At 42.0% G+C, this 12573-nt stretch overlaps 1 protein-coding gene across 4 annotated transcripts in view; it reads left to right on the top strand.

Annotated features, from left to right (window-relative positions):
- Positions 1-300: 300 nt before the first annotated feature.
- TSPAN9 (tetraspanin 9) overlaps positions 301-12573 on the top strand; it is a 159494-nt gene continuing 147221 nt past the window's right edge. For 2 of the 4 annotated variants that reach the window (XM_003202598.5, XM_085234423.1), the window contains exon 1: positions 301-455. In XM_003202598.5, the coding sequence (XP_003202646.1) occupies positions 446-455 (10 nt within the window). In that variant the 5' untranslated portion in view covers positions 301-445. The remainder of the gene's footprint in view (positions 456-12573) is intronic. The other 2 variants (XM_085234413.1, XM_085234434.1) reach the window with 2 other exon arrangements.

Below are 12573 nucleotides of genomic sequence, written 5' to 3'. Positions count from 1 at the left end.
ACAGTCCTCTAATTCAGAAAGGGTGCAGAAGGATGCTGCCCCTGACATCTACCCTGGGGAGCCTCAAGGATCTCTCCTGGTGTGCGTGGGCTACAAACGGAGCAGGTCGGGCAACTCTGGTGAACAGGGTCTAGGCAGAGCTCTCAGACCGAAGAACTGGTGGGCTATGGCCGCACCTTTCTCCCTCCGAACGCCACGTAGTTGGTATATGGGCAGAGACGAGCATGCAGGAACCTAGCGCCGTCGGAGTTCCCTCCCCTCATGGGGCTGGAGCTTACTCTTGGGCAGCGCCCCTAGCTCCACCCCAATTAGTAGCGTCGGTCCAAGCCCCTCCTTCCATTTCCGCTGGCAGGATCTGGAGCTGTCTCCTGACTTGCGCCTGCAGATCTCTCAGGACTCGGCCTGTCTCAGCCTGGTCCGGTCCGGTCCGTTCCGGTCCAGTTTCATGAGCGAGGGTGAGCTCCGAAGCCGCGGGCAGCTGGCGGGAAAGTTGCAGATGCTTCCCGGTCTTGGGAGTAGGCAGAGTGGGGTGGCGTGGGAAAGCCGGTCGTCGTGGGTGCTGTGGGGAGCCAGTTGCACGGAGAGCAGGCTTGGTGAGGGAGACTGGCATAGTCCCGGTGGGCTGTCGGACTTCTTTCTCTGTCTTTTGTTTCCATCTTGCGTTTACTGAACTCCAGGAACGAAAACTGATGGAGCTAATATAGTTTCTGCCTCCAGATCTTTCCCTTTCAAACTTTTAGACCTGTGGTGTTCAAGCTGCAGTTCTTACACCCTGGGCCTTTTCTGTAATGGAGTTGTGGAAATTCTGGCAATTTTGGTTTAAGGCATGTGTGTTTTATTTTTTTATTAATAAAGCTCATTATTAATAAAGCTGCACGAGAAGACAATGGGGTCAGAATAGAACTACTGCAGCATCATTTGCATCCCTGCAAGAGAGGCACTAGGGAACACTCCACAAGTAGCAGTGGATCCCCTACCTTACTGCAGCAGTGCAGGGGGGGGGGGACCTGGGAGATGATGAATGGAAGCAGGTTCCTGTTAGGATGGCAGATGACCCTCCTCCTGGCCTTACCTCACCTCCCCAGCTTTCTTTGTATAACAGATATGAGGCCCTGGGGCAAGAAAGACAGGTAAGTGAAGAAATTGAAAAAAGTTCATCCAGAGGGCTGTCTAGAATGAGACAGTCAACCCCATGCCTCAAGACAGTCTCTGTCAAGAACAAAAGAAGGGTAATGGTCATAGGAGACTCCCTTCTGAGGGGAACTGAGTACAGCCTGGTATGCTGACTGGACCTTCCAGGGAAGTTTCCTGCCTCTGTGGTGCCCGGGTCAGGGATGTCAGTCAGAAGCTTCCTAATCTGGTGCAGGTCCTAGTATTTCAGGAAGACAGTGGTGAAGTTGCAGGGAGGAGCCAGAGGGCTTTCACGTGGGACTTCAGGGCATTGGGGCAGTTAGTTTATGGAGCAGGAGCTTGGGTGGTGGTAACCTCCATTCCTTTGGTAGTAGGAAAAGAAACTAAGAGGAGCAGGAAGACCCACCTGATAAACATATGGCTAAGAGGCTGGTTCCATTGGAAGCATTTTGTTTTTTTTTGATCATGGGACGAATAATTTGGCACCAGACCCACTAGCAATGGGTGGGGACAATCTTAGTCAAAGGGGGAAATGGATTCTGGCTCAGAGTTGTCAGGGCACATTGAGAGGCTTTAAACTAGGTTTGAAGGGGTAAGGAGATAAAATGGCTTGCTAGAGATGAGCCTAGGGGCAGCATTCCAGGGTCAGGGGTGAGACCAGTAGTCCAACTGAAGTGCATCTATACCAGTGCACACAGCATGGACAACAGAAAGGGCCAGAAGCAGTGGTCTGACAGGAGAACTATGACCTACTTGCCATCACTGGAACATGGTGGGATTGTTTTCATGGCTGGAGTGCTGCAATGGAGGGCTCTAAGGGATACGCGAGGAAGGAGGGGCAGTGGGGTGTCTCTCTGCTTATGAGTATTTTGAGTGTGTAGAGCAGTCAAGGAGGTTACTGGAGTATGTGGAAGATAACTTCCTGATGCAGCTGATGAGAGAGCCTACCAGGGGAAGCATGGCGCTGGATCTGCTGTTTATGAGCAGAGAAGGAATGGTGGGAGAAGTGGTGGTTGGAAACTGTCTTGGGTGTAGTGACCGAAACACGAATGAGCTTTTTGTTCTTGGTGAAGTAGGGCATGGGAAACCTGACCGGCAGCAAAGACCGAGACAGTGATCTTGTTAAACACTCAGCCTTTTCCATGTCTGATAAAGCTAGTTCTCCATTGTTGTTTATCGGGGGTATGCTCTCCTTTGCCTGTCTCTTCTGCCCAGTGTGTCTAAAGAATCCCTTCTTGTTATTTTTCATGTTTCTTGCTAAGTTTAATTCCATCTGCACCTTAGTTGTCCTGATCCTTTTCAGCAGAAGCCTTTTCCTGATGGCCCATTTCTCTGGTATATCTAGCACTCTCAAAATAGTAGCCATGCTCTGGAGCACATTCACTGCATCCCCTAGTATTGTCACCCTCTCCAGAGCCTAAGAAGGACAAATCTCAAGATAGGCTTCCCTGGTACTTTATTTTCACTGGCCTCTGGATTGAGTATGATGCTTCAGTCACTGCTTTTTGAGCCCAGCATCCCAGTCAGCTTTTCTCTTACCTAGTTGTCGACTCATCCAGACTGTAATGGTACACAGTTACTGTGGGGAAGTATTGAAGGACTTGCTGCAACTGAGAGAGATGATACCTAGTGCTTTCTCTTTGTTCACAAATCCAGTAGTTTTATCATAAAAGGTTCAAAACTAGGTTCATACTGTATGAAATACCATTGTTCACTGTTTCAATTCACCATCATCTTCGAAGCCCAGAAATGTGCTTCAGGAGTACCTTCTTCACGTACCAGTACCCGCTGTGGGCCAAACATCTGGAAAACAGTTCTGTAGAAATGAACTGTGAGGTCTTGGCTGGCAACAAGTTGACCAGCCACACATGCTTGTGGCAAAGAAGTCCAGCAGCGAAAAGGGCTACATTAGGGAGAGCAGCGTTGTCAACAGCTCAAGGAAGACAGTCCTCTGCTCAGCAGGGTGAGGCTACCTCTGAAGTACTGTTCCTCAGTAAAAGAAAGATATGGACATATTGGAACTCATCCAGAAAAGCTTCACAAAAACGATAAAGGGACTAGGGCATCTTTTGTATGAGGAGAGGCTGGGAGTGCTGTGACTGTTCAGCCTGGAGCAGAGAAGACTCAAGGGGCAAATCTTGGTCAATGCGTAAAACCCAGTTGGTCACAGTCCTTTGCAACCCGTTGCAGCTGACCCAGCATGAGTAAAGAGTCTGGACTAAATGATCTTGAGAGGCTGCTTCCAAACATCATGATTCTGTGAATTCGTGATTTTTTTGCAGGTACCAAAGTGAAGTTGACCCAACGACTTAGCTAGATTGTCCTTTTTTCCCTGTTTGAAAGCATATGAAATATTTGCTTTTCTCCAGTCATGTGAGGCCTACCGTGATCTCTGAAAGGTTTCAAACACAGTAGTGAACAGTCTTGCTAGTACATCAACCTATTCTTTAAGCATCCTAGAGCACATCCTGTCTGCTTTCAGGTACTTCTCTGGGTTGAGGTGTGTGTGTGTGCTGTTACAGATCTGTGACTCAGTCGTGGTTCTTCTGCACCTTGAGCCCTATCTCCAGAAACAGGACCTGAGACTTTTCCTGAGAAGGCTGAGGCAAAAAAGACATTAAGAACCTTAGCCTTATCTGTATCTGCTGATATTGCACCGTTTGCCCCTCAACAGGCCCATGTTTCCCTTGTTTATTTTACTGCTGAGGTAGCTTTTCTTGTTGCCTGTGATGTCCCTTGCCAGTTTCAAACGCAGTTGAGCTTTGGCTTTCCTGGCAGCACTGTACAGTGTCAGAATCCATGTTGTGCTCCTCTGTACCCTGTCCTCACTTCTGTTTCATGTGAATGATATCTTGATGTGATAGTGACTTTTTTTCCAGTAACTAAAACCTAATTTGGGTTTTCCAGTTTTAGCCCCACTGGATAGCTTATCTTGATAGTTTATTTTTTCTTTTTAGAGCACTTCTCTTTCTTAACTCTGTACCGAATACTCTTAGGAGTCTTGCTTTTTGGTATGTTAACTTTGTTATTGGCGTTCAGGAGTTCACTTCACTTGCTGGAAGAGGACTTTATGCCCTTCAGGGAAGGCTTCTCTAGTTCCGTATGCTAGTTAAACTCTCATTAAAATTCACATGTAGGAGTTGTGGAGGAGAATAAGGTTTCTCAGTTATGTTTTTATATAAAAAGATTATTTAAAATACAGTGAATTGTCTCTGTAGTTCTGCTTTAGTTTTAATGTTTGCGTATCTTACAGCTTGGGCTGTGGAAATAGATGATAAATTCTTTTCTCTTTTAAAATTCTGATCATTTCTTTCTTCACCACCTAGCAGAACTTTTCCTTGGGCTCTCTTTCCAGTTTTCTTAGGAACAGAGGTCTGAAGTTGATTTAAAAAAAATAAAAACAAAAAACAAAAAGCCAACAACAGTGCTACAGAGAAGAATCACAGCATACCAAGATTTGCCTACAGTGCTTTTAAAAATTTGACTTTTTATTTTTTTAAATTTATGGCGACTAAGAGGACACCATAATAAATAATTTTTTAACTCATGTATTTCGGTCTTCATCTTGGCTAGCTTTTACATTAATTTTAACACTAGGTGGCAGCTGAAACATTTTAGAAAATGCTTTTTAGGAGAGCAGCTTTCTCTTCTTCATTGCCAGAAGAATGGAGATTTAACAACTTCTTCTCTGAGAAGAATTAAAGTACCTCAGCTATAGACACAGACAGGAAAATAAAAATAAATTTTATTTAATATTTTTGAAAAGAAAACAAGACCTCAACAGATCTGGCTTCACATATGTGGTTTTTCTTGTGGTGCTGAGACTGATGAAAAGATATAGATTACAGTTTTCCAAGATTTTAGATTAGAATAGCTTGGACTATAATCAACGAGGATGGGAAAATTGTATCTCTTTTTTGCTGTGGTATCTTAAAAGTGCTGCAGTTTCTGTCTTTGCTTGGTTTCTCCTATCATTTCCATTTTATGCTGTACAGAATAGCTATTAGTACACTCTCATGTAGTGAGGCTGATGTCTTTCATAAACTTGTTATTTTACTAGAAAGTGAGTTCTGTCATGATATCAAGATTTACCACACATCTGGGTAGTTTTTGGACATCAACTGTGTGTGAGAAATTAAGACTTTGGAGAGATGTAACAAGAAGTCAGAGCATCAAAATGATAAGTTTACTGTTGTAGAACTGAAAGAATTTTTTTGTTAGACTAGGGATGAAATAAAAACAAAGCTGCTCCTATTTGGATTGAAGAAGCTAAAGTGACATAGAGAGGAGGAATGGGCTTTTTGAACATTTTACATTGAACTCGAGGTGTTGGTTGAAGTCAGCCTCTGCTGTTCATTTTGATTAGGACAAGTTAGAGACCTAGGAGAAAGATTTCTGCAACTTGTTCTCTCTTCAGTGCTCTTTAAGAGCTATTAAGTCAGGAGGGAGGTCAGCAAAACTGCTACCTGGACTTCCAGAGAGTGGACTTCGGACTGTTTAGGGTGTTGGTTGGGTGAATCCCTTGATAGCCCTGAAGGTCAAAGGAGTCGGTCCAGGAGTGCAGGACATTGCTCAAGAAAAAAAATCTTAAAGGTTCTGGAACAGACTGTCTCCCTGTGCCAGAAGATGAGCCGTCAGGGTAGAAGACTGGCCTGGTTAATTGGGAGCTTTCGCTGATACTCTAGGGCAAAAAAGAGAGTTCATGATCTTTGGAAGAAGGGTCAGGCAACTCGAGAAAAGTACAAGGATGTTGTGAGGGTATGCAGAGGAAAAATTAGAAAGGCAAAAGCCCAACAAGAACACAGTCTGGACACTATTGTTAAAGATAATATATTTGTAAAGCATTTTTAATTAATAACAATAGGAGGGCCAAGGAGAATCTTTTGCCTTTATTAGATGCAATGGGAAATGTTGTCACTGAGAATGAGGGAAAGGCTGATCTTCTCAACGCTTCCCAATGCCTTCTTTTCTTCTGTCTTTAATAGTCAGGCCAGTTATCCTCAGGGATCTGAGATCCCTGAGTTGGAAGATTTTATAAGCTCTAGCAAGACCAAGCGCTGGGTCCCACATTTCAGTTACAAAAATGCAACCGATGCATCGATACAGGCTTTGGGCAGAGTGGCTGCATGTAGGAAAAGGATCTGGGGTTGTTAGTTGACAACTGGCTGAACGTGAGACAGCAGTATGCCCAGATGCCAATGGCATCCTAGCTTATAAATGAAATAGGGCAGTCAGCAGGACTAGAGAGATGAATGTTGCACTGTACCCTGCACTGGTGAGGCTGCCTCTTGAGTGCTGTGTTGAGTTTTGGGTCCCTCACTACAAGGACATTGAGGTTCTGGTGCATGTACAAAGAAGGGCAACAAAACTGGTGAAGGGTCTGGAACAGAAATCTTACGAAGAGTGGCTGAGGGATCTGAGATTGCTTAGTTTGGAAAAAAGGAGACTCAGGGGAGACCCTATTGCTCTCTACAGCTACTTGAAAGGAGTATGTAGTGTGGCGGGGGGTCGACTTCCCGAGTAACTAGCGGTAGGACTAGAGGTAATGGCCTTAAATTGCCTCTGGGAAGAATGTTGAGGTTGGATATTAGGAAAAATTTCTTCTCAGAAAGAATGGTGAGGTATTGGAACAGGGTCCCAGGGAGGCAGTTGAGTCCCAGGAACTTTTCAAGAAAGATTTCAAGTAGATGTTGCGCTGAGTGGTCAGAGGCATCGGTCAATGTTGGACTAAATCTTAGTGATCTTTTCAAGCTGCTCAGTGGAGAGATGAGCGTTCCTGTTAATCTCTCTTGAGAAGAGTAGATGGTTAATTATGAGTGTCGATGTTGTCTAAGATATCATGATCGTTTTGTTATGCCTCATAGCTGACCCTGTATTGAACAGCAGTTTGATTAGGTGACTTCAGGTTTGTTCCAGCATGAATTCTCTTATCTGTGATAACACTGAAGTGATAACATTAAAAACTGATCTTAGTTTCAAAATGTACAATGGAATTTTTTTTCTTAAGTTCTTTTGAAAGTTTTTCCTGTTACTGTCCAAATTCTGTTATAATACAAACTCTGTCATGCTGTTCTAATGCCTGGTATTTCTGAGGTTGGAAGTAACTAAGAGCTATTGTGTTTATTTCCATAAACTATTTAAATCCAAAAAAAAGGAAGCAAACTACATTAACTAGTAAAAAGCTGATTGTATTTCTGAGTTTGAGTCACTGGATGTCTCTAGTAATCAGCTGAACTGTGGGAACTAAGCGTTAGTGGTTATAGTGATGTTGTTAAAATAGGACCGTCTGCTGAGTATAGACTTCGCTGATTTATGACTGCTTGGACTGGTGTGTGTATTCTCATAATAAGGTATGATGAACTATGTAAACCTCACCCATTCACAGAACCATGAGAGCTGCAGACACAGGACCATGAGAGCTCTTCCTTATGTGGTATGTATGTGGAGGTGGCTGGGCTAGACTTGAGAAGGAACTCGAGGGGGAGAAGGGAGAAGTCAGTAGGCTAAGGGGGAGAAAGAATGAGATGGTAAACTGAACAAGGAGGAAGAAGAAAAAATGATGTTATACGATACAGGTTTGAAGGAGCCTTAGCATAAAAGCTTGTGACTTTGTACTAGGAAACTGAGATCAAATCCCTAGAGAGTAGAAGATCAAATCCTAGAGAGTAAAGGGTTCCATGGGCTTTCTGTATGTTGGTTTTCTGGGGTCTAGCAAGTTTACTATAAAAGTCATTTGACCTGAAGGATTGAAGGAGGCAGAGCTTGAAGTTGAAGGAATCCTGAGTTTGGGAGACTATGGGGAAGAACTCATAGGAAAAATAATGTAATTGATAGAGTTTTATCTGTACTCAGGGGTTGCACTGTGTAACCTCTGTGTAGTTTAGTTATTACTAATTTCTAAATTAATATGGCTGCAGAAGGGCAAAGATGGAGGGGCAGCCTTGGATAGTCTGATACTAACACAACTACCTAGTCTTTTGCAGTTCAGTAGTGAATGCTTGTCTCCTTGAGTGCTTATGGCAGTATGGTGATGAACACTATGGTGTTTTCTATAGTGATTGCAGCTATATGTAGAACTTGTGTTAAGCATGGACAAGAAGATTTTCTGTTTAGATTTCCTGATTTCTAAAGTTGCTAATTGCTAAATTTGCTGATTTCAATACGTTTTCTGCAAATGTAGTTTTCTTTTTTGTCTTGTCTATTGTTTTTTTTTTTTCCCCCACACAACTCCATTTGCAGTTCAGTGAAAGGAAGTTCTACCAACAATGTTCAGCTAACTTTATTTTGCAAAGTTTTATGTGTACTTATCCCCAAATCACCTTTGTTGTGCATTTTGTGTTAAAAATGTAGCCTTCTGTGAATGAAGCTTATTGCTTTGCTTTGTATAAAGAAAGTGCAGCTGAAGTTATGAAGGATTGAAACCAACACAGAACTGAAGAATCTTGGGGGTTGGAAGGGATCTCTGGAGATCATCTAATGGAAACTACCTGCTAAACTAGATTCCCTTGTTCCCTAGAGTGAGTTCCACAGGAAGGTGTCCAGGCAGGAGACTCCACAACCTCTTTGGGTAACCTGTTCCAGTGCTTTGGTGCCCTCAAAGAAGTAATTTGTCATGTTGATATGGAACTTCCTGAGTTCCAGTTTGTGCCGGTTGCCCCTTGTTGTGTCACTGAGCACCACTGAAAAGAGTCTGGCCCCATCCAGTTGGCACTTGCTCTTTAGATTTTTTTGTAAGATTTTTTTTATTTTTTTTGTAAGCATTGTTAAGATCTCCAGTCCCAGGTCTCAGCCTTTCCTCAAGAGGGAGGTGCTCCAAGCCTGTAATCATCTTTGTAGCTCTCTGCTGGACTCGAAGTTGCCTGTCTTCCTTGAATTGGGGAGCCCAGAACTGGACGCAGTACTTTAGATATGGCCTTCCCAGGAAAAGTAGAGGGGAAGGATCAACTTCCCTTGACCTGCTGGCCACACTTGATGCATCCCAGGATACCATTGGCCTTCTTGTCCACTAGGGCACTGCAGGTTCATGGTCAACCTCTTGTCCAGCAGGACCCCCAGTTTCTTCTCTGCAAAGCTCCTCTCCAGCAAGTCACTGCCTAATCTGTACTGATATGTGTGGTTATTCCCCCCAGGTGTAGGACTCTACACTTGCTCTTGTTGAACCTCACCAGGTTATTATCCATCCAACTTTGCAGACTAACCAGGTCTTGCTGAATGGCAGCACAACCTTCTGGTATGTCAACCACTCCTCCCAGAGTATCATTAGCAAACTTGCTGAGGACCTTCATCCAGGCATTGATGACAGTGTTAAATGAGACCAGTACTGGGGAATTCCAATAGCTACTGTACATGATACAGTGATGCATACTGAAGGAAAGCATTCATTTAAAACCAAGTGTAGTATAATTCAAACATTTATGTTGGTCAAGTTTTGTGAATATTTGTTAATAACCAATCTCTTTTTTGTATACAGTTGCAGTAGTTTGTATGAAGTTTTTGAACACTGGAAATGTTACTGTTCTGTAATTCTTTTCCACATGTTTGGTGGAAGTCCTCGTCACATGCTGGCTTGTTTGCTGTTTCTGCAGCACACTCCCAGCATTGGTGTGGTGTGTTTTAGTCTTGAAAGTACAATGAACACTGAGTGTTTTGTTGTTTGTTTATATGTGATTTTGTTGTTGTTGTTATTATAGCAGTAGTCAAACATACTAGAAGTAATGATGAGACCAATCAGAAAGTGGGACTAATGGAGGAGAGTTCAGCAGGAGAGGTCTTGGTTAATCAGTTCTTGTTGCTGTAAACATTTAATCAGGTGTCTTGGGGGTGATAGCATGCCTAAATACGAAAGGAAGGATTAAACTATAGTTCTGATTTAATTTGGCACACAAATTGATGTGTATCTTTCCCTAAATTTCTTTTTTTCCTTCAGTTTCTGTTAGTCTGTTTTAATATTTTACCTGTTGTCAATATTTAAATTCATATCTGCATGGAGTCAGTGTATTATGATCTGGAGACCGGTGTTTAGACTTGTTCCTTTTGTTCAAAGTGAGGTGGGATTTGACACAACTTCTTTTTCTTTTTTTCCATCAAGCCCTTATTTCTGTCCTCTTGAAAAATTGTTTTTGATTTGAGTTTAGTCCAAAAGGCAAGGAGGTTCACTTTACCTTTCTTCACCTCTCTAGATTTGCTCTGGAACTTTTATTTTGGCATACATCCAGTTACCTCAAGTAGGAAAGATCTCTGTGAAGGATACTCACAATAAGTTAATCTAATTTTTAATGCTGCTTACATTAACATTAAAGGGAGATGAATTTGACTAAGACCGAGCCCTTATGAAATCTTGTTGTAATCCGTTAATTTCTTGGCACAAAAGATGAGAGAGTTCAGAGTAAAATAGTTGCTCATGCAGTTGCATTGAAGTGCTGCCAAGTAACAGAGCAAATGTAATGGGAGAAGACAGTAATTTTAATTGTCTGCTAACATTGTTTTTCCTCTGCTTTCTTACCTGTCTCTGACATTTGGAGGGAAAGGAACCAAGGAAGACCCTGCTATTGGCCTGGTACAAAATATTAAGTCTATGGACCACTTTCGTTAACCCTTTCGTTAATTATGTTGTTTTATGCAAGTGTACACTTACAAATTAGCTTGGAAAAACAGACTGTTAGCCTTATGTTTGCTATGGATGAGCTGCAGAGCTACTTCTTTGTGTTTTTGTATTCTTCTTTGGGAGCATAGCTTTGCCTGGCAAGTGGTTGGACTGTGCAGTGTTTCCTGCCTTTCACTGTGTTTCTGACAGAGAGGAATCAGCTTCTGGACCTTCTGTGAAAGGAAGGGAGAGAGACAGGAGAGACTTTTTTTAGTCACATGTTCTGTCATGTCATATATTCCACACTGAAGGCTGCAGGGAGTCCCAACAATGGGTCCAGCTGAAAGATAATAGTCTTGACTTGCCAAGAACCGTTGCCTGCTTTTCTGCTGCGTATATTAAACTTGTAAAAACAACTGTAGGCAAGGAACGTGTGCTGTTGTACATTTGGGGATGAATAATGAGAGACTATGGTCTGTGAAAGGAACGAATTTCCTTTGGGCAGCTGGAAAAGGTGAAGAACATACTAGATGAGGCTAAGAAAAATAAATGTTGAAGCTTGCTTTTACTCTTCTGTAAATTGTCATTGCAGGTGATGCCACACAGTGGCTAGTGACTCAGTCTTAAGAGTATGGCATTGATCCTAAAATTGTTTATGTAATGGAGAACAGAAGATATGGGATTTTCCAGCGTCAATGCAGTAATTTTGTTGTCCAGCTACTATGGAAAATCTTACTTGAGGGTTCTGTATGTTTTTTGGAGAAAAAAAAAAAGCAATATGTATTAAGAGGTGCGCAACTAGTTTAAAATCTGTACTTTTTTTATAGGGCACAAATAGCTTCTGGAACTTTCTCTTACAAGACAGCACAGATATAGTTGGACGGTGTTAAACATTCATATAGGTAACATTTGTATAAAGCAGAATGCTGTAGCCTATCAATTAAAGAATCTATGAAATCTCATGGTATAGCATTTAAGCCATCTATAAAAAGCATTTATTTAGGCATAAAGTGTCTCTTCTGTAAGACCGCTGTGTGTTAACATCTGGTAATGATTGTTTGGTTTAAGTTTGTGCGTGTCTGTCATGATCTGAATGTTGCTCTGTTAATTCCCATGTCCTAGTTAAGCTGGACTGTACTCCTGGGTGAGGGAGGACACCAGTGAAAATGTAGCTGAGGAATATTGAAATGGTTGATTTTTGGCCTAGGAGTTTCCTTACTGTTTCTTCTTTTGCCGTATGTTATGATTGTAGTGCTGTAATCTTTTTTTTATCTTGTTTCCACTTCTTTAAAATTTAATACTGTGAAAATTAGTGTAATATTCACTGTGAAATTTAAACTGTTTTATATTATGAAATTGAGAATTCCCACAGCAGCCTTAACTCTGCCCCCAGAAAAGAAAGCATACCAAGTGAGTGTTTTAAATCACATGATTATGTGAGCACTGGGCACTAGGATGTACTGTATTTGGTTAATGTTTACATTATGGATCTGGTCCAAATGCATGGCACTATTGAAACACTAATTATACTATATGATCGTGTTACACTGGTGAAGGGGCATAGGTTTGATTCCTATAATGATAATATGTGAAAGAATGCATGTCCATCAAGAGAGAAAATAGGATATTTCAAACATTTTTCTTGCATGTACAGGAATATGCAGTTTTCTACACTTTCCTTTATTTTACTGAAACCTGTTTCACACTAGATTTAAAAATTAGTGTCCTGTGTCTAATGCAGGCCTAGAAATTCCATCAGTTTCTTTACCTTGATGATCAGTGTTACCTATGGGATTTCAGATAGCCATTTACTGTAACTCAAGGGCTTTGTTTTTGAAGGTGTCAATTTCTGATAAGAA

This window comes from Meleagris gallopavo, chromosome 1 (assembly GCF_905368555.1).
Source record: "Meleagris gallopavo chromosome 1, MGAL_WU_HG_1.1, whole genome shotgun sequence".
Lineage (NCBI taxonomy): Eukaryota > Metazoa > Chordata > Aves > Galliformes > Phasianidae > Meleagris > Meleagris gallopavo.
This window is presented reverse-complemented; position numbering and strand designations above follow the sequence as displayed.